The 26,274-nt window shown below is 39.1% G+C and overlaps 1 protein-coding gene across 1 annotated transcript; it reads right to left on the reverse strand.

Moving 5' to 3' along the window:
• Window positions 1–7,271: 7,271 nt before the first annotated feature.
• LOC125122141 (40S ribosomal protein S19-like) lies at window positions 7,272–7,783 on the reverse strand. Its single transcript, XM_047770390.1, has one exon. The coding sequence runs from the start codon at window positions 7,752–7,754 to the stop codon at window positions 7,317–7,319; it is 438 nt and encodes a 145-aa protein (XP_047626346.1). The 5' UTR covers window positions 7,755–7,783; the 3' UTR covers window positions 7,272–7,316.
• Window positions 7,784–26,274: the final 18,491 nt, after the last annotated feature.

Consider the following 26,274-nt stretch of genomic DNA (forward strand, 5'->3'; position numbering starts at 1 on the left):
AGATGACTATGGGGAAGTTTCAGCTGCTGGCAGATGCAGCTGGGGCCGGTGGCCACCTGTGCTCTGGCACCCATGCTACCACCTGGCCCATCTGCAGTTACTCAATCGGCTAATTATATCTGTGAAGCCCTAGAGGCTCCAGATCAAGTTCCTAAGGAAGGCTGATATCAGACCCGAGGAAGGAGTGCTTCCTTTCTGGTGCACATCCTAGCCAACAATGTAGCCTGTGGCAAGATTTTATGAGTTGCAGAAATTGTGAGGAAAATGAGCCTGGGCTGAATGTTCCCTGCTCTCTCCTGGTTGTCCTACCATCTATTTATTCCTAGCCAGTGGGAGGAGGAAGAGAAAGAGGATTGGGAGGGGTTGCCTCATATTCTCCAACTCTGCTGGAATAGAACCCCGAGCTTCCATCACTTCCACATATAAAAAGAGAGCATGGGTGCAGCAGTTAGGGGATGGACCAATAAGAAGGAAGTTCAGCCTACCTGGTACTGAATATCTGCAATAACCCAGGCACAGGATCTTAGACATTTACATGCATTCTCTGGCTTATTCTCAGCAATGATACTTTAAAGGTAGGATTACATCTCTGCAGATGAAGAAATCCAGGATCACTGATTTCAATCACCTGCCTAAGGCCAAGTAGCTCGATTTGAACCCAAGTCTGTCCTGATGCAAGGGAGTGTTTTTTTCTATCACTTGAGTGGTTCCCAAATGTTGGACTGGCACCAGTGAGCTGTTGAAGTCTACACATGTCCTCTCTCACCTCCAGAAACCCTGAATCAGAAATTTGTGTGTGTGTGTGTGTGTCTTTTTAGGGCTGCACCCACAGCATATGGAGGTTCCCAGGCTAGGGGTCGAATTGCAACTACGGTTGCTGGCCTACACTGCAGCCACAACAACTCGGGAACTGGGCCATGTCTGTGACTTATACCACAGCTCAAGGCAACACCGGATCCTTAACTCACTCCGCAAGGCCAGGGATCAAACCCTAGTCCTCATGGATATTAATTGGATTCGTTAACCACTGGGCCATGACGTGAACTCCCTGAATCAGAAATTTGGAGGTGATGCTGGGGATTCTGCATCTGCTAATGTTTTGAGGTCCTCCTGGTGACTTGTGTTCAGCTCCACTAGGGACCAGACCCCTGCACTACACTGCCCCCCCAGCAGAACCTTGGACCACCTGTGCTTGGAATGGGCCTTACCCCTGGGGGGATTGCATCTCCAAATCTTCCCTGATCCTTTATATTTCCCTTTATCTTGGATCCCATCCCTGACTTTCCTTGGGAGGACATCGCATCCACCTGGTCTATCTGCATCCTGCCAAGTCCCTTATACAGTCTCACCAAAGATGGAATCTGGCGTCTCTGTAAAATCAGTCAGGGATTTCTTCATTTCACAAACACCTCTATAGCAGTAACTCTGTGCCTGGAAGTGCTTAATCCTTTACATATGCAGTCGATTCCCATTATTTACAGTAATTGTGACTATAGAGCCACAGTGAACACTGAATTAGCAAATACTGCAACCTTGTTCCTAGGGGAGATTCAGGGTTATGTTCCTTCCAGCCTCTAGCTGCACCATTTTCATTTTCTTTTACCTGGGTTTCTGTTTAAAAACATCTTGTTTAATAGATACTGTGGACTCATTAACATTGAGCTCACAGCCAATAGCATTCTTAATGTATGTCTGGACAAAGCTTATCTAACACATATATTTTCTCTGAAAGATCCTTCCACAGCCTTCTGTGCCTGCAAACTGTGTCAGCATTTTACAGCGCTCTGCTTAGGGGATATTATAAACAGCAGAATCATTAATAAAAAGCACAAACATGCAAAAACATGGTTCTAAATAAACTTCACAAAGGACATTTGATTACAGTCTGAAGCTGAAAACAAGAAGGCAGAGCATCTCCTTGCTCCGCTTTACTTGGAACATGCACATGGGGAGACTCAAGTTCTTCACCCCCTTATGTTTTCCGGAATGACCACGAAAGAGCCATGAGTATTGATTGGGGGTAACAAATAAAGTTAGAAAGTTGGAAAATTCTCTAATTATGAGGGTGGACCATATTATGTGTCTGATTCTCACAACAAAAGTATGAGGTAGGCATGATTTTTGCCCCTCTCCAATCCTAATAACCTTTAGAAAAAGTTGCTAGCAAATTCCTAAAATGTCACTCCCATCATAACAGATGAAAAATGAGTCACAGAGAGAGCAAGTGACACAGCTAGTAAGTGCCAAAGTCCAGACTTAAGCCTGGTATATTTGGCTCCACAGTTAACCACATAACTGTGCTGCTCTTTAGGGACTGTGAAGACCCAGCAATCTGTGGGCTGCAGAGCTGACCCAGAACCTGCTCACCAAAGGGAAGCTGATAGAATTATAAAGGGAAAAATGAATAATTCTGCACAGTTGAAGGCACTATTGGATATTCATTATACCTACTGCCTGGGTTCCCTTAAATTTGGGTCTCTCAAAGTGTGTTTCAGGATGCCTGGCTTCAGAAACATTTAACATAATGCAGATTCTCTGAGATTATGATTTAACTGGTGTGAGGCAGGGGTTACATTTTTAGTAAGTACCTCAAAGAAGTCTAATGTTTTGGGATTTGGAAAGCACTATCTAAAATTCAGTACCATCTTGAATAAAAATTATACATCGAAAATTATATTGGTAGGTTCCATTGTTTCAAAGCAGAAATGAATCTGACTAGTAGCCATGAGAATACGGGTTCAATCCCTGGCCTCACTCAGTGGGTGGGGGATCTGGTATTGCCATTAGCTGTGGTATAGATGGCAGACACAGCTTGGATCTGCTGTGTCTGTGGTGTAGGCTGACAGCTATAGCTCCAATTTGACCTCTAGCCTGGGAACTTCCATATGTCATCAGTGTGGCCCTAAAAAAAAACCCCAAAAAACAAAAATATATATGTGTATATATATATTTGTAAAATTTGTGGCATTCAGAGTTCTTCAGACTTTTTTAAGGCCATCTTTTTTTTTTTTTTAAATAGAATGGTGGGGCAAAATGGAGCCAATCGAGTTTATTGGAAACTCATTTAAAAATTAAAAAGAGAATTTTTAAATGAATTGCCTCAAGATTTCCATAATACCAAAAGTTAAACAAAATTCGGAGTTCCCGTTGTGGCACAGTGGTTAACGAATCCGACTAGGAACCATGAGGTTGTGGGTTCAATCCCTGCCCTTGCTCGGTGGGTTAAGGATCCGGGGTTGCCTTGAGCTGTAGCGTAGGTCGCAAATGCGGCTTGGATCCCGCATTGCTGTGGCTCTGGTGTAGGCGGGTGGCTACAGCTCCGATTAGACCCCTAGCCTGGGAACCTCCATATGCCGCGGGAAGTAGCCCTAGAAAAAGCAAAAAAGACCAAAAAAAAAAAAAAAAGTTAAGCAAAATTCAGCTTACCTAGAGATCTTCTTTCTTTCTGAAGAGTGAATTCTTACCATAGCTGAAACTCATCAAATACTTTGACTTAGGGAGAAGCAAATTGTTAACCTTCTCTGTTTATCAGCTTCTCCAAGATCTGGTCTTAAAAACAAAAGAAATTACAGGTAAACTTAAGTCAATGGAGAAACTAGATTACAGTGTTAATGTTACTTTTTGAAATCTGAGCACTTAAAAATAGTGACTAAATGAATGATTGTTATATCAGTGTGTGCATTTGTCAAAATGCACTTATACACTTGTGATTTATAGACCACACCATTAATAAACTGTAGTTCAACAAAGAAATAAATCTACAGAAAAAAATTGATGACTGCTTTTGCATAAGCCTACTCCTTGATTTCTCTCCTTTCTGACTTATCATAGAAGACAAGATCTGTGTGTGCACCAACTTTCTTTCAGGATTTTGTTCTCACTTGTTTAGTCCTGTGCAGAAGTCAAAGGAGTAATAGCTAGAGGGGCTGCAGAAATATTCACCAGCTTAATGTTACCTCTGGTAAAAAGGGATGCGTGTGGACTTGCCATGCCTTCTGCTGTGTTCCTCTTAAAAAATGGAATGCACTATGATTATTTCAAAGAAACAGTTATTTACCACATCAAAGGATCTAACTGTTAAACCAACTACCATTCAAGGTTCCAGGCAGCTCAATGGTCACAGAGCCTTGGCAAAGAGCAATCTCTCTTCTATGAGATTTTCTGCCCAAGTACCAATTCACTGACTTCATCTTCTCCTGTGACATCAGCTCATCCACTATCCAGGAGCTTGGGAGATGCATGGGTGAAGGAACATCTTGCAATCATTTGTGATCATAAATTCTGAACTGTAGTTCAGGAAATAGCTCTTCTCTGTACACATATAGTTGACTCTTGAACAATAGTTTGAACTGCACATATTCATTTATAAGCATATTTTTTTTCCTCCAGTAGTTAATATACTTCTACACAATCCATGGTTGCTTGGATCTGCAGAAGTAGAACCTCTGAGGTCCACTGTGGGGCCTGAACATCCAGAGAGTTTGGTATCCTCAGTGGATCCTGGAACCAATCCCCTTCAGCCATCAAAAGACAACTGTACTTCTCTCTTTAGCAACAATAGCTTGAGAGATTAAAAGCTGGAACAGGTTGCTTCTTATGTAGAAAAAGAAAGCCACTGACTCTGGCTCACTTAGGAGGCAGAAGATGGATGTTTACTGCCTTCTCTCCCTTGACCAGCTTCCTAGGGCAGGAAGCACACAAAGTGCTTGGGCGACTGACCAGGGTTCAGGGATGAAGATGGCATCTGGGATTTGTGACAGTAGACCATATTCCCCAACCAGTGAGCTGCTCCTGATTGTAATGCTTATCTCAGGCTAAGGGATTTGTTCTCTCATGTTTGGGGTCACATTGTGTAGCAAGGCTGGCCATGTTGCAATCATAAGCATAATTACCATTTCAAATTTGTGTTACCCCATATCTCTGTCAGTTTATGCTCCCAGCTAGGGATACTCAGCCCTCTGATAGCCATAGCTATAGCTGGCCTTTCAGAATCTAATACCAATTACTGTGAATCAGCTTAAGGTTTCTTACCCTTTCATTCCTGATACCTGGAAAGCAGTATGGGATTTTGCTTCAGGAACTATTCTCACATTTGTTTTCATGAGGACAGTGACCTCCTTTCAAACTCAGGTGCTCTGTACCTCTGGATGATAACATGTATCAGAGTCTGGGGAAGTTACCTGATTTGATAGCTTTGAGGGAATTAAGAAGGACTCAAACAAAAGTAGATAATTAGCAATTGTACCAGTAGAAGTCAAAAATACCTGAAAGGTTCTCAGTTGGATGCCCAAATAGAAATCTGATTTAAATTATTTCCTTAGCACATTTGTAAAATGTGGATGTGTGTGACTTTTTTTCTTTTCTTTTTTTTTTTTTTTCCTTGTTACTGCTTTGCAAGTTGGTTGGGACCTGAATCAATGTGTTAAAAAGTGGATAGTAACCAGAAGAATGCCTTTCTACTGTAATTTGGGGCCACCCCTTGGTTTTGAGGACCATGCCAGAGAGGAGATGGAGTGGCCCCTGGATCAGCAGATGGTAAGTACGCAAACCTGCCCAGAACACAGGCCAGGGCTTGTCTGACAACAGTTTGGCAGTCCCACACAGAATTCTCTCCACAAAACCACTCCCTTCTGAGAGATGCAAATGCCACACAAGCCACCAGCCTCAGGAAAATTTACCAGCACTCCTGTCAAGAAAGAAGGGGTGAGTGCTAAAATCATCAGTTCAAAAATTGAGCGTATTAAATGATGACACACAGCATGAAGCTAGATGGTACACAGAATGTATAAAAAGGAACATTTTTACTTTGCAGGGACTTATGATCTAATATTTTTCACATAAGCCAAAGATGAAAACATAGTGCAGTCTTTCTTCTCCTGAGATTGGATGTCAGATGTGGAGAGAGAAATGGATGTGAAGGAAACAGCAGTTTGGAGTGCGGAAATTTGCATTCTGTTGCTGCCTAGGTAATAGAGAACTCTGGATGCCCGTGTTTTACCTGAAAATCCAGGAAGGTAGTCACCTGCCTTCTCAGTCTCCCTTCCAGCTTCCAGTGCCCTAATTTAACTGTCTCCAATTTCTGATGCTGGCAACAGAGTTCAGGAGAAATGTGGATGAAAAACATGGTTAAATGGTTAAGTCATTACCATGAAAGACATCCATCATGTCAGAGGAGGAAAGTGCCCACTTTCCGAATCTAGCATATTATGGTAGAAAAGTACCTATAAGAACCAGATGTCTTTAGAAATAAAACACTCTAATGGTTGGTTTCGTGGATTTCTTGGTAGATGGCTTCAACTTACAGGCAAAAGAATCCAGAAAGGACAGTGTGGTGTCTCTGACCTTTTTAACTGGGAGGAGTTTCATCACCCATGCCCGTTTGATGGGTCCTCTGGCCTGTCATCTCTCCATTCAGTGGCCTGCGGCAACTTTCTGATATTGAAAAGGCAATAAAAAAGCATAGTAGATAAAGCAAGAACCACCAGCACCAAATCAACATTAAGATTTAAGATATACCATCTATCAGTCCTCGTGTTAGAAACTAGAAGGATGGAGTTCCTGTCGTGGCGCAGTGATTAACGAATCCGACTAGGAACCATGAGGTTGCGGGTTCGATCCCTGCCCTTGCTCAGTGGGTTAAGGATCCGGTGCTGCGTTGCTGTAGGCTGGCAGCTGCAGCTCCGATTAGACCCCTAGCCTGGGAACCTCCATATGCCGCGGGAGTGGCCCAAGAAATGGCAAAAAGACAAGGAAAAAAAAAAAAAGAAAAGAAACTAGAAGGATACGTGTCCACATTCCCAAACAAGGAAGCTAGTGTTCTGCTCAAAGTAAATCGCTCATAAATATGAGAAGGTTTCACAAAAGAATATAACCTCATTTTCTTCCAGTCCACTTCTTTGTTAAATACAGCTAGACCTCAGCTCACACTGAAAGCTCCTTCACAGCCTAGAGGACTATTTTAGCCCTTTTTTTTAGGACTAGAAGCTCTGGACAACATTTTGCAAGTCATGAATAAAAGAAGCCTGGACTAAATAGCCTCTGAATGAATTTTCTTATAAAATCCCATTTCCTAACATGTTTATAATTGAAATTATTAATATAAATTAAAATGATTAAATGAATTTTGCCTGGAGTATGGTATTTCGGACTAGAAGAAAATCACTAAAAGCCTTTCTGGCCCTCAGTTTCTCTACTCTCATTTTGCATGTAAAGTTTTTAAAAATATCTAGAATTCATTTTTTAAATTGAACTTATTTTATTTTTTATTTTCATTTTTTTTATGAACGAGGCAATTTATTAACCCAGCTTCATTTGTTCTAATGCTTCTTCTTGGCAGCTGCCACCTGTCCGGCGATTCTGTCCAGATCTCTCTGTCCCTGAGGTGTCAGTTTGTGGCCCCCATCTTGATCCTTTTCCACCATTTTCAACCCCTCCAGGGCTTGGAGAAGCCGATGGGCCACGCTCTTGGAGCCTCTGCTGAAGTGGCTGGGCATGACACGGTCTCTTTGATGACCCCTGTAAGTCTTGGTCATGGAGCCGACCCCAGCGCTGCCCCAGAAGTATCGGTGCTGTGGGGTGGAAGCAGCTCGTGTGTAGAACCAGTTCTCATTGTAGGGAGCGAGTTCTTTATGCTTGACCAGCTTGACAGTGTCCACCCATTCAGGGACTTTCAGCTTCCCAGACTTTCTGAGAAAGGCTGCCAGAGCTCTGACGACCTCCTGCTGGTTTACATCTTTTACAGTAACTCCAGGCATCGTGCGGCCTTCTCGCGCTGCCAGCCAGAGGAAAGGCTTTAATTGAACTTATTTTAAAATAATTATAGATTCACATGTAGTTGTAATAAATAATACAGAAACATCCCACATTTCTATTCCCCAGTTTCTCCTGATGATAACATCTTGTGAACTGTAGTACAGTGTTACAACCTGGATATTGATACTGATTCAGGCAAGATATGAAATATTTCCAACATTTCCATCACCTCAAGCATCCCTCATAGCCATACTCACTTTTCTCCCACCCCATCACCTGTTTTCTTCCTGGGAACCACTAATCTGTTTTCCATTTTTATAATTTTGCCACTTCAAGAATTATGAAATGGAATCATACAGTAAGTGACCTTTTGGTTACTTTTTCACTGAACATGATTCTCTGGAGATTCATCATACAGGTTGTTGCCCGGATCAGTATATCATTCTTCTTTATTGCTGTGTCGTAGTCTATAGTGTGAATGTACTGTAGTGTGTTTAACCATGCATCTGTTGAAAGATATCTGAGTGTTTCCCATTTTTGATTTATAATAAAACAGCTATAAAAAATCCACATATAGGCTTTCATGTGAACATAAATCTTTATATCTCTGGGATAAATGCCCAAGAGTAAACTTGCTGGATCATATGGTAATTGCATGTTTACATTTTTATGAAACAGCCAAAATGTTTTCCCAAGTAGCTGCACCATTCTCTATTTCCATCAGTAATGTATGAGTGATCTAGTTTCTTCAGATCCTTGCCAGTATTTGAGGTTGTCACTATTGTTTTGTTTTGGCCTCACCCAAGACATGCGGAAGTTCCTGGGCTAGGGATTAAACTCAAGCCACAGCAGTGACAACACCAGGTCCTTAGCCCTCTGAGCCACCAGGGAACTCTTGTCACTATTTTTTTAAATTTCAACCATTCTGATAGGTGTGAAGTAGAATCTCACTGAGGTTTTAATTTGCATCTCCTGCATTGCTAGAACTGATGAATATCATGTGCTTATCTACTATCTGCATATTCTCTTTAGAGAAATGTCTGTTCACTTATTTTGCCTATTTTCTTTTCTTTTTTCTTTTTTTGCTTTTTTTTGGAATGTGCCTGTGGTATATGGAGGTTCCCAGGCTAGGAGTCCAATTGGCGCTACAGCTGCTGGCCTACACCACAGCCACAGCAACACAGTGTCCGAGCTGAGTCTGCCACCTACACCACAGCTCACAGCAACCCCAGATCCTTAACCCTCTGAGCAAGGCCAGGGGTCAAACCCGAAACCTCATGGTTTCTGCTGTGCCACGATGGGAACTCCTATTTTGCCCATTTTCTAATTGGATTTATTTTTGTTGTTTTTCTTCTTCATGATGAGTTTTAAGAGTACTTTCTATGGTCTAAACACTAGTCCTTTACCAGCTATGTGGCTTGGAAATATTTTCCCCAGTCAGTAGCTTGTCTTTTCAACTCTTAATAAGGACTTTCACAGGACAAAGTTTTGAATTTTTTTAAGTGATTTTTATTTTTTCCATTATAGTTGGTTCACAGTGTTCTGTCGATTTTCTGTTTTGAATTTTGATGAAGTCTAACTTAGCAATTTTTCTTTGTAGACATTGTGCTTTTGCTGTTAAGTCTAAGAATCCTTTATGTAGTCCTAGAACTAGAAGATTTTCTCCTATTTTTTTAATAAAAAACTTATAGTTACATTCAAGGCTATGGTTCATTTCGAGTTAATTTTTTGTGGAAGGCATCAGCTTTGAGGTTTATATTGTGACTGTTGATGTCCAATTGCTTTATGACCATTTGAATTTCTTTTGTACTTCCATGACAAAAGTCAGTTGGACATATCGCTGTGGGTCTATTCCTGGGTTCTCTACTGTGTTCATTTGCTAAGGCTGCCATAACAAATACCACAGACTGGGTGGCTTACACAACAGAAATCTATTTTCTCACAGTTCTGGAGGCTAGATATCTAAGATCAATGTGTTAGCAGGATTGATTTCTCCTGAGATCTCTCTGTCTGTAACTTGGCCTGTGTCTTCACAGGGTCTCTCTCTGCGTCCATCAGTCATATTGGATTAGAACCCATCCTAATGACCTCATTTTAAATTAATTACCTCTATAAAAGCCCTATCTCTAAATACAGTCCCATTCTGAGGTTTTAAGGATTAGGACTTATAATGGTAAATTTTATACATCAAACTGATGAGGCCACAGGGTGCTGGATGTTTGGTCAAGCTTTATTTTTGGTGGGTCTCTGAGGGTGTTCTTGGGTAAGATAAACATTTGAGTGGTAAACTAAGGTAGATCACCTTTCCCAATACAGGGAGGCCCCTCCAACCACTGTTTTTTTTTTTTTTAAAGGGAGGCCCCACCAACCCCTTCCCCCTTTTTTTGTCTTTTGGGGCCACACTACCTGCAGTATATGGAGGTTCCCAGGCTAGGGGTCGAATCAGAGCTGTAGCCACCAGTCTATGCCACAGGAACACGGGATCTGAGCCACCTCTACAGCCTACACCACAGCTCATGGCAATGCCGGATCCTAAACCCACCAAGCAAGGCCAGGAATCGAATCCATGTCCTCATGGATGCTGGTCAGATTCGTTTCTGCTGAGCCATGTCAAGAACTTCCCCTCCAACCACTTGCTGGTCTGAATAGAACAAAAGGCAGATCTTTTTGTAAGTAGGAGGGAAGTCCTCCTATCTGACTGCTTAAGCTGGGACATCAATCTTCCTGTCTTCAGACTCCAACTTGGACATTGGCTCTTTCCAGTTCTTGAGCTTGATGGCATTTGGACTAGAGTTACACCATTGACTTTCCTGGTTCTTAGGCTTTCAAACTTGGACTGGAACTATATCCACAGGTTTCATGTGTATCTAGGTTACCAGTTGAAGACCTTGAGATTTCTCAGGCACCATGATTCTATGAGTCAATCGTTTATAATAAATCTCTGGCCTTTGGATTTGAATTATGATGCCAGATTTCCCGGCTTTCCTGGTTTTCCAGCTTGCGGATGGCAGATTGTGGAACTTGTTGCCCTCAATAATTACATGAGCCTTTTCTATATGTGTGTGTGTGTGGGGTATATATATATATATATATATATGATAGATATAGCCTATCATTTTTATCTCTCTGAAGAGTTCTGAATAGAGGACTTCAACATATGAATTTTGGGAGGGATACAGTTTAGCCCATAACATTTAATCTGCTGCATTGATCTCTGTATCTATCCCTATGCCAATACCACACAGACTCAATCACTGTAACTATATCATAAGTCTTGGAATTTGGTAGATTGATTCTTACCACTTTATTTTTCTTTTTCAAAATTGTTTTAGCTATTGTATTCCTTCATTTTGTCATATAAATTTTAGAATGATTTTGTCTATATCTACCAAAATTTCTTGTTGTTGGCTTTTTGGTCAACTTGAGGAGAATGGACATTTTATCTTGGGTCTTCCAATCTATGAACATATCCATTTATTTATATCGTTGACGTCTTCCATCAGTATGGTTAGTGTTCAGCTTTCCAGTCTTATACATGTTTTGCTAGATTTGCTAGATTTAATTATTTTTAAGAGAATTCAAATGTTATTATATTTCAAATTTCAGTGTCGATGTGTTTATTGCTAGCTTATGGAAATACAATTAATTTGTGTATATTTATCTTATATCCTATGTCATTGTAGAAGTCACTTATTAATTCTAGGAGATTTTGGCAATTCCTGGGATTTTCTACACAGAAAATTATGTTATTTGCAAAAAATGAAAAATTTTATTTCTTTCTTTCTGATCTGTAGTGCCTTTTATTTCCTTTTTTTTTTTTACTTATTTAATTGGTTAGAACTTCTAGCACTATGTTGAATTAGAGTGGTGATCAGACATCTTTACCTTGTTCCTGATCTTAGAAGAAAAACATTTAGTCTTTTACCATGAAGTATAATGCTAGCTGCATCCTTTCTGCAGATAATCTTTATCAAGTTGAAGATGTTTCTCTGGGGAGTTCCTGTCATGGCTCAGAAGAAATGAACCTGACTAGCATCCATGAGGATGCAGGTTTGATCCCTGGCCTCACTCAGTGGTTAAGGATCTGGCATTGCGGTGAGTTGTGGTGTAGATCATAGACGCGTCTTGGATCTGGCATTGCTATGGCTGGGGCATAGGCCAGTAGCTACAGCTCTGATTTGACCCGTAACCTGGGAACTTCCATATGCTGAAGTTGCAGAAACCACCCCCCCAAAATAAAAGATGTTTATCTGTATTGTTCTTTTTTCTGAAAGTTTTTATTTTTTTAGCATGAATGGATATTAAATTATGTGACAGTTTTTTTTAACTGATTAATATACTCAATGTAATTTTTCTTCTTTAATCTGCTAATATGGTATATTATATTGATTGGTTTTCAAATAGTGAACCAATCAGCCTTGTATCCTTGGAATAAACTCCACTTGTTCATGCTGCAATTCTTTTTATATTTTGCTGAATTCTTTTTCTTAATATTTTGTTAAGGACTTTTTAATCTATAATCATGAGGAATATTGGTCTGTGGGGTTTGTTTTCTGTTTTTTGGTTTTTGGATTTTTTTTTTTTTGGCACTGTCTTTGTATGATTTTGGTATCAGGGTAATAGAAACTTCATACAATGAATCATGACGTGTTCATTTCTCTTCAGTTTTCTAAAAGAGCTTGTATAGAATTGATGTTAGTTCTCTAAACATTTGAAATTATTTTCCAAGTGAAGCTGTGAGGACCTTGGAATTTCTTTTTTGGAAGTTTTTAAAATTATGGATTCAATTTACTTGATAGTGTAAGGGCTGTTCAAATTTGGGTGGAGGTAGATGTCCAGACTCTGCACTCATCCTCCATAGACACCAGATGTGGTAGTTTTTGGAGGGAGGGGTCCTCTTACTGATGGCTGAGAGTAGGATTCCAGCTTTCTCGTGGTCCTCACTCCCTCTGAGGTAGGGGCAGCCTCATTACTGTTGGTAGATCTTGAAAGTTCTGATTTCCCATCTTGGCTTTCTCGACACCACCCCAGACAGTAAGAGGATTACTGTGGGTGAGAGAGGAGGGCTTCTTGGTGGTGGCCACAGGGGCACCTCATTGCAAGCTCTCTATTTAGCTTTATCTGACACTACTTCCAAGGGGGATGTTGGGGGCCTTGTGACAGCCTTGCATGGATGGAAATCCAGGCTCCCCACTCAACTACATGGCATGGGTGGACATGGCAACCACAGTTTTTTGTGAGTCGTTTGGCTAGAGAGAGAGGTTATTGTATACAAGTTCCCGGTCTTGCAAGATTTCTCCTTTTCTGGTCCTTTGGCTAGAGAGCAAGCTTTTGTTGATTTTTTTTTCTTTCATTCTGTACTCTTGGGCATTTCTGGGTTATTGACTTCTTCAGTTCCCAGTCTAAGATATATGAAGACAGAAAAAAAAATAGGATACCTTACTACTGTGTTGTTCTTTAGGTCCTGAGGTCCCCCTAGCTTCTCTGCCTTTCTTTCCCCACCTTGAGAGTGTTCCTATGCTTTTTTTAGTTGTACTTAGAAAGCAGACCAGGGAAGAGATGCCTATTTCACATCCCTGGAAGTGGAATTCTCTGTGCTCCCTTATTTTAAAAAACACTTTTAAATAGTCAAAACCAGAATACTTCTATTGAAGATTAAGTTTTTATACATTTATTTATTTAACAGATATTTATTGAACATACACAATGTGCCAAGCAAGGCCCCTGCTTCTGAGAGTATACATTCCAGTGATGGAAATAGCTGTTAAATCAGTAATTGCACAATTATTCTTGTGTGATCTGGAAGAGAAAGGTGAGTGTGCCTCTTGTGAGTTATCATCATTGCTATCATAAAAGGACATTTATTTAGAGCTTTGTTGCACATAGGCTGTACAAAGAAAAGCAAATCCAACCAAATGTCTGATTAGTTAAGAAGCAGTTTTAGTCTTGGTCATGTTCAAAAAGGCTGTTGCAAAGGTGATTGTTTTCTTTATGCATCTAAATATAATGTCAGTGAAAGAGCTACTACCCACGTTTGATGACAAAACTGTTGCTAGTTACTTAGTATTAACCACTTAGGGCATGCAGATGAATCCCACGCCCACTCCCTCCTCCCACTCAAATGCCAAAAAAGTTTGGTTTCCTTTCAGTCTTCCCATTCTGAAAACAGCAACTCCAGACACTCCCTTGTTCAAGTTCCAAATCCCAAAGTTGTTCTTTTTCTTGCCATCCAGGCCAGCAGCAAAATTTGTCAACTCCCTCCCCAAATACCCTGGATCTGATCCTTTTCACCATGTCACTGCTGGAGCCCTGCCCTAAATCATCACGTTCACTGGTCAAGACTGATGCCAGAGCTCCCAGATGGGTCTGCCTGCACTAAGTCCTTCCCCATGATCCTTCTCCCATGGCAACAGAACGTAGTTCCAAATCTTAGGCTAGGTCATGTATCTTTCCTGCTTTTCTCACACACCTGGAATAAAAGTCAAGCATCCTACCCTGGATTTCAAAGTTTGCCTTGAATTGTCCTCTGACTCCATTTCTCTTCTTCCCACTTTCATCTTGAGCCTCAGTCTCTTTTTCCCCCTAAACTCTTGTCATAACAGCCATCTTTCTGATTTTCAGAGCAGCCACCATGCTTGCTCTGCCTTTGGGCCTTTGTACTGCCTGGTCTTTCTGCCTGGAATGTTCTTCCACTAACCTTTGATGGCTGGCTGCCTTTTGATTTTAGATCTCAACTTAAATGTTACCTCCTCTGGGAGATCTGTCCTGATCATCCAATTGGGTGGATAGATAATCCCTCCATTATTCTTTATAAAGTCACCTTCACAAAAATTCACAGTCATAACATGTATTAAATGTTCCTATTCTCGCATATTTCTTTGTCTACAATCTATTTTGCCCAGTAAAATATCAGTTCTGAAAGGAGAGGGACATTATCTCTTCTTCACTGTCCTACTAGCTCCTCAAAAAATTTTACAGAATGGGTGAATGAGAGATCATGGGCCAATTTTCTCATTGCCATGGACTGGATGAGGAATAGACTCAAATGGCCATGGAAAACTATGAGAATAAGTCAGAGGAAGTAGTTCCTAAAAGTAAATGTTCCAAGACAATAAAATGCATTGTCTTGTAGTAATGCAAAGTAATGAAGTCACAATGGAAAACAGTATGGAAGTTCCTCATAAAATCAAAAGCAGAACTACCATACGATCCAGCAATCTCACTTCTGGTATTTATTCAAAAGAAATAAAATCAGAGTACTGAAGAAACATCTGCACTCCCATATTCATTGCAGCATTGTTTATAATAGCCAAGATACAGAAAAAACCCTCAGTGTCCATCAACAAATGAACTGATAAAGACGTGGCTTATTTATACAACAGACTATTATTTGGCTATGAGGAAGAAGGAAATCCTGCCATTTGCCAAACCATGGATGGACCTTGAGGGCATTATGCTAAGTGAAATAAGCCAGACATAGAAAGACAAAAATGATCTTATTTATATGTAGAATCTGAAAAAAACAATCAAACTCATAGAAACAAAGCAGAAAAGTGACTGGTGGGTGAGAGAATCAGGGAGAGGTTGGTAAACAGGCACAAACTTTCAGCTATAAGATGAATAAGTTCTGAAGGTCTAACATAAAATACGGTGACTATCACTGATACCACCGTATTGCATAATTTAATTTGCTAAGAGAATAGAACTTCAATGCACCCTCACACACAAAGATAAATATGTGAGGTGATATGTGTATTAATTAAGTAGGTGGAGGGGGACCTTTCACAATGTATACATATATCAAATCACTATAATGTAAACTTTAAATATTTTATAATTTCAATTATAAATTCATATTATAAGTAGACTTCAATAGAGCCAAAAATTTTTAAAAAGTAAAGAGAATAGTAAAACAAAATCCTACATACTCCTCATCCAATTTTAAGTAATCAATATTTTTTCCCATATTTTATTGGTCACCTTTATAAAACAAAATATTATACTTTTTCTTAGAATAAGAAACCGTAAAGACTATTCCTTGTTCATATTTTCAAGTCTCTCATTTATTTCTTCAGATATACAAAGTATAGTTATTTTATAGTCTCTGATTATTCCAACATCTGAAATGGCTATGGGGTCTGGCTCTCATGGTAGATTCTTTCCTGTGGAATTGGTGAAAAGTCTTTTAAACTAGAGATGCTCGTTTTCCTTGGAACTTGGTCTACAGGAATTCCTTGAGGCCTGGTAGAGTTGCATTGTTTTAGAGCAGAGATGCCCAGCTCAGGACAATTTTGCCTCCACCCCCACCCCCCAGGAATTGGCAATGTTCCAAGATGGTGTGTGTGTGTGTGTGTGTGTGTGTGTGTGTGTGTGTGTGTGTGTTGCTGGCATCTGGTGGATAGAAGCCAGGGTCAAGCCATCAACTTGTTGTCTGTCCCCATCCATTCTTGTCCTCAACTTCATAACTATTTTGAGGAAATCTCAGGCATCAGATCATTAATCAGTAACTAGAAACCTTTTTTTTTCCCCCAAATTGTTTGAATTTGTTATTATATACAGAGGTATTTTATTGAGGAGATTAAACATGGATTTGAACCAACCTATTTATATTCGAATTCTGGATTTGTCGCTTATTAGCTATAAAACTTTGGACAAGTTACTTAAACTCTATGCCTGTTTCCTCATCTGTGAAATGGAGATAATTAATAATGCCTAGCCCATGGGGAAGCTGTGAAAATTAAATATGTTAATATACATTATACATCTAGGATAATCCTTAGGGTAAAGTAAGTGCTTATACATGTTAACTGTTATTATTTTCAGAGGCAGGAGAATGAGCTATATGGTCTATCAAAGTTTCTTCCAGTTTTATAAACTAAATGGAACTTGAATTTAAATTTTATTAAAACTGAATGATATTTGAAATTTAATGAAAAGAGATGCTGCCTTTTCTTCCTCTTCTTGGTACGTGTAATGGAAAAAGGGATAACAGAATTTTAATTGTAAAACTTTGAGCCATGCTATGACTGCATTTTATAGTCTTGAGATGCTCACTTAATCATACTAAGCCATTTCTGAGATAGAAACAGCATCTGTTGTCCTTCTCCCTGTGAGTGGGGCCCGATTATGGGACAATTACTATAGAAGGCAGATACACATCTAACTGGCATCCCCTTCCCCCAACTGAACTCCACCTTCATCCTTCACCTCCATGTACCCCATCGAAATATTCTCTCAGGGAAGTACAAAGAAACCCATTCCCATGGAAGTGAGTGGCTAATGTGACTTCCCACATCCACGTGACCAGCATCATTTGTGTTCAAATTGCTCTACACTTTCCTTTTGCAGAGCCTCAGGCATTAATAAGCCAAACAAGCCTTTTGAGCATACCTCACATCCTCTACCTGTGCACAGCTGACCACATAGACACTTGCCCCAATTATGAAAACTACTGTTGTCAATAACCCAAATAAGCACTCTACCAAGCAGACTGTGCTCCTAGGGATTAATCAACAGCCATGCACACAAGAGCAAGGGTGACTGCATTGAGAAAGGCATATAGAAGGGTGCAAACAAAGTGACACCTTGCAGGGAGGTGTCTGGCCATGGTTTACAAGCATTTGAAACTTAGATATATCTGTTCAAGTCCTGAACACAATTACCTTCCCAATAGCTGGAATGATCACATAATGGTAACAAGAAGACATTTAAAATAAAAGGAAATTGGAGTGTATTGTGTGGAAGGAAAAGTAAGATTTAGGTCTCTTCCAGCTCTTTCTGCTCTTTCTCCTGAATGTGAAGAGGCACTGAGTACAGAAATGAGCTTGGACAATTCCAAAGATCAGAAGAGAATGTTTGTCAGGAAAAGATTTTGCAACGACCTGTCAAGTATTCCCTGAACAGAAAGGGAGAAGACTGTTTCCTCAGAATGGCCTGTCTATCATCACAAAATCCAGCACCAAAACCCCAAATTACCCTCAAAATTAGGAGCTGAGCTTACTAATATCATGAATCATATCTTCAGCAACGATGCTAGCAAAACCCTTTTTTAATAAATCAACACTCTTCAAGGACACTGATGGTGTGTTAACAATGATAATATTAATAACAGTAATATCTAACACATAATGAGCATCTACTTGTGCCAGGTATTCTTTCTGAAGCCTTCATTATTAACAATAACGTAAGTTAACATTTACATTAATAATAATATTTGAATATTAGCTAGAGGGACAGTAATTCACTTTACCATGCAGGAGTTACAGGTACTTTCGGTCCAGCGAGAGTAGTAGGTTTTGTTGGTTGTGTTTCACAGTGTGTGGGACAGTGTGGTACAGGTGAAAAGAGGAAACTGTGAAACTTCTGACCAAGAAATCTACTCTACAATGAGACCCCTTCAGGAATTTACACGGAAAGGAATTCTGTGGAGTTCCCACTGTGGCTCAGTAGGTTACAAACCCAACTAGTATTCATGGTACACATGTTTGATCCCTGGCCTTGCTGAATGGGTAAAGGATTCAACATTGCCATAAGCTGTGGTGTAGGTCTGATCCTGTGTAGGCTAGCAGTTGCTGCTCCAATTCAACCCCTAGCCTGGGAACTTCCATATGCCATTTGGCCCTAAAAAGCAGAAAAAAAAAAAAAAGAAAGAAAAGAAAAGAAAGTGGCCTTGGTTACTCCTTTCTCTTGTTGGCCATGGGAAAGCAAGGGGGAGTGGGGACCAGTGGTTGTGCCAGGCACGTCCCACAACTTTGCCACTTACACCTCAGGACTTCTCTAATTGTTCGAAGTAGTGCCTTCTGCCCACATCTAAGGAAAGGGTGGCTATTCCCATGGGAAGCAAAATTCCACAGTGGCAAGAGCAAAAGTTCTAATCTAGTTCTAAAATTAGAATAGCATCAGCAGAACAAAGATTTTGGTGTGTATGTTCTGGTCATCATCCGAAACAGCACACACAGTGATCATATTGTTCAAAGGATATTTCATTACCCAATTACCCACAGTCCCAGCCATGAGATGCAACCTTCTTTGTTTCAGATTTGCTGAGTTATTCAGACTATTAGAAAGTTAAGTGCATGTAAGAGCTCTAAATCAAGTCATCTGTCTAGAATATTTCCTTTGAGGAAAGTTCTTTTTTTCATTCTTTCTCTCACCCTTACCACCCCTCCTCTTTTTTTTTTTTTAAATAAAAGAACTTCAAAGGGTAAATTGCCTTATTTTTCCTCTAATGGTATCTTGGAAAGAAGAGGCGGCCTTTTGAAATACATGTCTCTCTGTGAGTGCCAGGAAAAAAAAAAAAGTGCATAGTTATTATCAGCTCCTGCCATCAAAATTCTTTAATTTAAAGAAGTATTCATCTGTCTGAAATTAGGTTGCAGACTCTAGGGTTGCATATCTTGTGGGTGCGATTTCTTGATGATATAAAACAGCATTTAAGAAACAATATGCCAAAAAAAAAAAAAAGAACCAATATGCAACTTGGGGTGGGAAATGTGCAGACAATGAAGAGTAGAAGACACACTGGGTTGGAAGAGAGGGATGTGTGTGTATTTAGATGGTGAGCAGATTAGAAGGGGAAGGAATTGCCCACAGAGCAGAAATTCTGTGATTCCCATTTCAGATGGTTTAGAATGCTATTGCTGCCTCCTTCCACAGATTTTGCTAGAGGTATCTTGAAGTGGACATGCCTTAAGCTGTCTCAACCAAAAGATGAACTTCTAGAAAAATAGTCACCCCTTCCACTCAGACCATCATTCGAGTTTCCCCCTCTAGTCACTTCTTTATAAAAATCATATTGTCCTCCAACACAGGAATCCTCAAGCTCGACACTACTGACATTTTGGATTGGATAACTCTCTGTTGAATGCTTATCAGTACCCCGGCCTCTCATTCAAGTAGCACCTCCCCCTGCCCATGGCAACCCAGCGTGTCCCCAGAGCTACCAAATATTATTTTGGAGACAAAACTACCCCCAGCTAAGAATGACTACTCCAATGCATTGAACCACACGCTACTGAGAAAAACACAAACTTCTGAGAAAATCTAATGGGCAGATAGAAATCTTTGTCATCATTTTTTTTAACCCACCCAAGGAAGGAAAGTTACCTCCAGCTTCTTAATTGGAAACTGATAATTCCTCTCATTTGAATACCAGAATGATAACAAGGCAGAGCTTAGCTCTCTAAGAAGTGTTGAGAATTTTATTTGTGACTTTTGTTGTGGGATAAGTGAACACGAGTCAGTCACAGCTGGCAGATTTTTAGGGAAAGACACAATGACAGGAAGAGAGTTGAGGTAGTAGCTGGAACTTACTTCACTCATTTTACTCCTAGAGTCCCCATTAAGTAGGTTCTACATATGTGTTACCTTTGCGATTGTGGATCAGAATGTCATCTTGTGAGACCACTTGGGAGATTTACCCATGGACAGCATGAGAGTTAAGCTCCCTTTTTCACTTTCACTTAGACTGAGCCACTCTCACTTTTGTGGCCCCACCTCAATCCCTCCTCAGCACATATTGCCCCTCGCCTGCCCCTTTAAAAACACTGTTCCTTTACAGAAGTGTAATCTCCTTAAAATCCAGAGATTGTGTCTTATTTTACTAGCACAATGCCAGGTAGGCCTTCCATAAATAATTGATTAAGCCCTTACAAAACCACTCTAGGTAAATTCAAGTGGCCACAGAGTTCCTAATGTTTTATAAAGTTGCTTCCAACAGTAAGTTAATCCTCCAGATGTGATATAATAACAAGTAAGTAATAAAAAAAAATACTCCAGGGCTGAAGTTGTCTAAAATTTGTTGGAAATTATAAACACAGATAATATCTTTTCCTCCATATATGTTTTGTGAATAAACACAAAGCAAATAAAATGGCTTCCAAAATGTATCTATGTGCAGACCTAAAATAATTACAGAAAATACATATATATTTGTGATATATGTGCCTACATATACACTGTGAATATATTTAATAACTTGTGAAGGTAATTTGTGTTTGAGCATTATTTATTTGTTTGTACTAATCAACATATGTTAAAATGATATACTTATGAATAATAAGACAAAGCCATGCATAACTATCTTTTCATGCAATAGAAGATATTTTTGAAGCATCAAATAAATGTTCTTTGTAAAAGTACACATTTTACCCCCTCACATCTTGCATTTATTGACATCTCAAATAAACCCAGAGAAATAAAGTACTAGACTGCCTGGAAATCCCTGTCACTTTGTTAGAAATCTCAGAAGAAAAGGCTCTGGTAAACCATAAATATGACAGTGAATTTCAACAGCTTCTGTCACCTACTATGAATGTTTCATTAACACAAGAAGCTGAATTGGGAATCTGCAGACTGTGACTGAATTAATAAGCCTGACTTCCTTTTGTGATGATAGTTCCTTCAGGGCATGCTAATAACGGGCTTCCTTGTTCTACTCCAGATAGGGAATGTCAGAACAACAGTTATAATAAGACATGAGATGGGAAATGGCCTCTGCACTTTTAAATTGTACAGCAAGCTCTTAGGAGTTTAATGAAATACATGGTCAGAGTGACCCTTTTTGCTGAGGGACGCTTTCAGCTCCTTCAGGAGCTCCCTATACCCCACCCAAGTGACTGGGAGGAAAAGTGATAAAATTAGATCTAAAAGTAAACCATGTTTTTAATATGCTGCTTTTGGAGAATGGATTTATAGCACGGCGGCTGGAAAGCTCAGTCTGGTTTAGGACTGGGATTTCATGGTCTGCACTTGACCATGATAGCATCCATCATCTGGGTGGATGATGAGTCAGTCATAGGACACCGGACCTCCTGCCCCACAGTACAAAGTTGAACACTTTCAATTTGTTGATGTGGGGTATTGCATTGATGGATTAGTGGGTATTGAAAAATCCTTGTATCCTTGGGATAAATCCCACTTGACCATGGTGTACGATCCTTTTAATGTATTGTTGGATTTGGTTTGCTTAAAAACAAACACAACAACAACTTGCCCCCCCCACAAAAACAAAAACAAAAACAAAGAACAGTTGCAGTTATGCATAGAAAGAGCTGCACTGACTCAAAATGTAACACGCACGGCAGTAGGGATAAGGCATAGTCAAGCAGGAAAGTTCTAGAAATGTTGACTGCACAAATGGATCAGTATATATCAGGAAATGCCCTCGAGTACTATTTTAGAGTAAATTTATTATATGAAAAAAAATCAATCTAACAAATCAAGCATTCACATTACAAAAAAATCATCTTTATACTTTAAAAAATTTTTATGTCTCCCTGGCAAAGTTAAAATGCAATGGATTAAGCAGTGCAGGAAATTTTCTTCCTTTGTTTCTTTGTCCCTTTTATGTTTTTTTCTGAAATAAACGCATATTTCTTCTTTAGAAGAAAAATAATAAAAATTATTTTAGAAACAGTTTAATTTATGAAAGTGGCACTCCCACATACATTTTCTGAAGTGAATTATTCATAGTCTTAGAGCTAGTGCCAACTCCACTTGTGGCAGCAGCTGTGCTTTGCCTTGCATGAGTCTGAAGCCTTTTTGTGGGATGAGAAAGCCGAGGTCCAGGGAAGGTGAGCGATGTACCCACAGGGACAACTGTGACTAGAATAGGTGGACTCAGAGCCTAAGACTCCTTTATTGAGAGGGACACACTTAAAGGGACAGTGAGGTCGAATGTAAAAGCTAGTTTATGCTAAACTGAGTTACTGGATTCTAGAATGTTTCTATTGTTATCAGATAAATTATGCCACTTCCTTGATGTCTTTGGACATCCAAAAATATGTGTGACATCAAATGGTAAATAATAGTACTACCACCATCATATTCATTAGCAGGTACTTGACTTGAATGCCCACAGCCTTTATAATTAAGCTTTTTCTTGGGAAAAATTTCAGTACCGTGTTCAGCTTTTTGTATTGTGCTTGCCAAAGCTGAGTCTGCAGCGTGTTATGTGGTACAAATCAATTCAGCAACACCTCCAGCGTGAGTTTTCATGGGGAAGAAAGCAATTAAGATTTAGAACAGGTGCTGCTTTGACTATTAATTATAAACCCTGTGGAATACATTGAAATGTGCAGTGTAATTCCGAGAAACACCTCATTCTAAATTGGAAAATGTTTTGGGTTTTTTTTTCCCCCTGCTTTTTAAGGAGACAACCTTAGGCAAATTCAAGGTGTAAATATTTTAATGGATGCAATAAAAATTTGAGCCTTTCTGAAACAGGTTAGGAATGGACTCAGTTCTATTAAATGACTCCAGGAATGAGTAGGAAGTTGGAAAGGATTCTGATCCAGCAGAATATTAAATATTAACTCAATATTAAAAATTTTGATATTCATAATAAACTAAAATAAAGGTAGCACAGGGACAGAGAGAAGAGGTCCGTAGTCCCTAGTAGGCGTGGCTCTGGGGCGGTGTCAGCTCCCAGGGGATGCAGGGAACAATACAATGAGAAGCTGGGATACTGCCACAGGGCCAGTGGGGTGGCTTTCCTTCAGTCCAGTGTGGAAGCAGCGAACTTGGACACTTTGGCCCCAGGAAGCAGCTCATAGCTGGTGGAATGTGGGATGCCCAGGCCCACAGTAATTATTAACACAGCACCTTGAGAATACACTCTGCCTCTCCCTTGCATCACCAGAGACAAGTCTTGTTAAAATAATAAAAAAAAGGCATAGTATTCACAAATAAGCAAGAGACAGTCTCAAATACAAATGTGAACCTACTCCAGAGAGTTTCCTAACATGTTAATAAGTGACCTGAGAGAGACACCAAAACTTGTAAAGAAAAGAACTAAAATAAATGAGAATAAGAGGTGATAAGGCACAAGATGCAGGTGTTTAAAGAAATGTTATTATGAATAATATCTTCAGAGGGAACACAGAGATTACATGTCCCTAAAACAAAATCAGATTACATGAACAGTCATCAGGGGAACTGAAAATAAAAATCATGACTGTTGAAAGAACTATTTCAATAGATGAACTGACAGTAAAAGACAAAGCCTAAAAGCAACACTGGAGAATGGAGCTAGGAGGTTGTCTGAGAAAACAATTCAAAAGAACAAAAAGATGAAAAAAAATGTGAAAAATAAATTAAAAGGCTTAGAGAACATCTCCAAAAATGATAACATCTATCTTAAGGAAAAGAATAGAAAGAAGAAAGAGGAGGAACTCATCTAAAAACAGTACAGGAATATTTCCCTGAGTGAAGCTGTGACACCAATCGATTAGATTTTATTTCTACTCTCAGAAATTAACTATATCAGCAATTACCATAAAGTAAGTGGATTGCATTCACCTGCTAAATACTCTCAGACTGAGTAAAAAGCAAAACCAAGATAATTCTACTTTGTGCTGCATACAAGAAAGTCAAACATGACACAGTAAGAAATCTTTGAAAAAAAAATCTTTGAAAAAGATTCACAAAACAGATGGTAACAAAAACTTCGTGTGACAACATTATAGCAGACAAAATAGAATTCAAAGCAAAAAAAAAGGATCAAAAGAAACAAAGAGGATTATATTTCATATTCTGAAGAGATGTAATTATCCAGGAAATTATAGCATAAATCCTAATGGAGTCAAAAAACTGCCTGAGTTACATAACTGGTACAAGTAAAAGGAAAATAAAATTCACAATGCTAAAGGGAGATTTAAAAATATTTCCTACTAAAATGGTCAAATAAATACAAATACGTAGGATTCAAATGGCATAATTAATAAACTTAATCCAGTATGCATATATGACTGGTTAAAAAATTTTTACACAAAACCCCCAAATTATATGTATGTAGATATAAAGTATATATGCATACTTTTTAAGCATACATGGAACAGTCCTAAAACACAAAGTAAATTTTAACAAATTCTGAAATTCCTAATCAGGTAAACATTAGACAGACCACACTCACTGACTATAACACATTAAAATCAACATCAAGGAAATAGAAAGGAAAAAACAGTCTAAAAACAATCCAACCAGATTTTTAAAACTCTAAATTCTTTCAAATTAAAGGAAAATTTTAAATCAGAATTCTCTTGTGGTACAGTGGGTTAAGGATCTGGCATTGGGTAGCATGGATGGGTTTAATCCCTGGCCCTGGAACTTCCCCATGCCCTGGGTGTGGCAAAAAAAAAAAAAAAAAAAAGAAAGAAAGAAAGAAAGAAGAAGAAAGAAAGAAAGAAAAGAAATTACTAGCTGTTCAGAAATGATCTACAAAAAGAAAAATTTATCAAACCTGTAGCATATAGGCAATGCTCAAAGGAAAATACATAGAATTCAATGCCTTTATTGAAAGACAGGGCAGGATTCCTTAATTTAAAGAAGACTAAATTGGTTTAAGCAAATAGAAAAGCATATTTATTTATGTAATTAAAGAGTCCAGGGTAGACTTCAGACATGGCTAGATCCAGGTGCTCAAAAAATATCATGCATTCCTATTTCTTCAGTGTTGCCTTTATTCTCAGATAAACTCTCCCCATATAACTGCAAAATAATGGTCACCACTAGGGCCTGGCTTATGCATTCTCAGTTCACCAACCCCAAGAAGAAGAGATCCTCTTCGCCAAGAGGCAGAAGTCCTCAAACTAACTCCAATGTGATCACTTTGAACAAGAAGTGGGTTTGCTCTACTCAAAATAGAAATGCTAAGGAGGAATGGGTAGGGGAAAAAGTCTAATTCAATAGGAAAGATTGAAAGTAAACTAAGTGGGAGTTCTCTTGTGGTGAAGCAGGTTAATGGTCCAGCCTTGTCACTGCAGAGCTCAGGTCGCTGCTAGGGTGAGGGTTCATTCCTTGGCCAGGAATTTCTGCACACCCCAGATGCAGCCAAAAAAAGAAAGAAAGAAAGAAAGAAAGAAAGAAAAAGAAAGGAAAAGAAAAAAAGAGAGAGAGAAAGAAAGAAAATAAAGTAACAAAGTAAATCCTGAGAAGTGAAAAAAAATCAATGAAGTAAAATGTTATAAAATATGAAAAAGTAGTGAAATTTATGAACAAAAGTAAAATGTACTAGTTTACAAAATAGACAAACTTTTGGCAACTCTGGTCAAGAACAAGGGTGGAAACACATACACAAGCAAAATTAGGACTGTGAAGAATAGAACTCAGGAGATGGATTTCTAACCTGTGAAAGAATACATTTTATGACTTTGTTTTAAATATAATAGAAAATATAAGTGAAGAAGATGATTTTCTATGAAGATAAAATTGATCAAAATTTGGCTTAAGAAATACATCTGCCATAAGAAAATACACCCTCCTCACCACACACACATGTACACACACATAGCCTGAAAAGGGCAAAGACACGTTCCTAATAAAGGCTACTAGATTTAGAATTTTGACAAATGCATTCTACCAAACTTTCAAGAAATGATACCTTCAATATTGTATAAAGTGTTCCAGAGCTTAGATAAGTATGCAATATCTACCAATTCATTTTATAATGTTGGCATAATTCTGAAGGCAAAACTCAGCAAAGAAAGCATGAGGAGATGTTATGCCAAACGCATATATAAATAA

This window comes from Phacochoerus africanus, chromosome 3 (assembly GCF_016906955.1).
Source record: "Phacochoerus africanus isolate WHEZ1 chromosome 3, ROS_Pafr_v1, whole genome shotgun sequence".
NCBI lineage: Eukaryota > Metazoa > Chordata > Mammalia > Artiodactyla > Suidae > Phacochoerus > Phacochoerus africanus.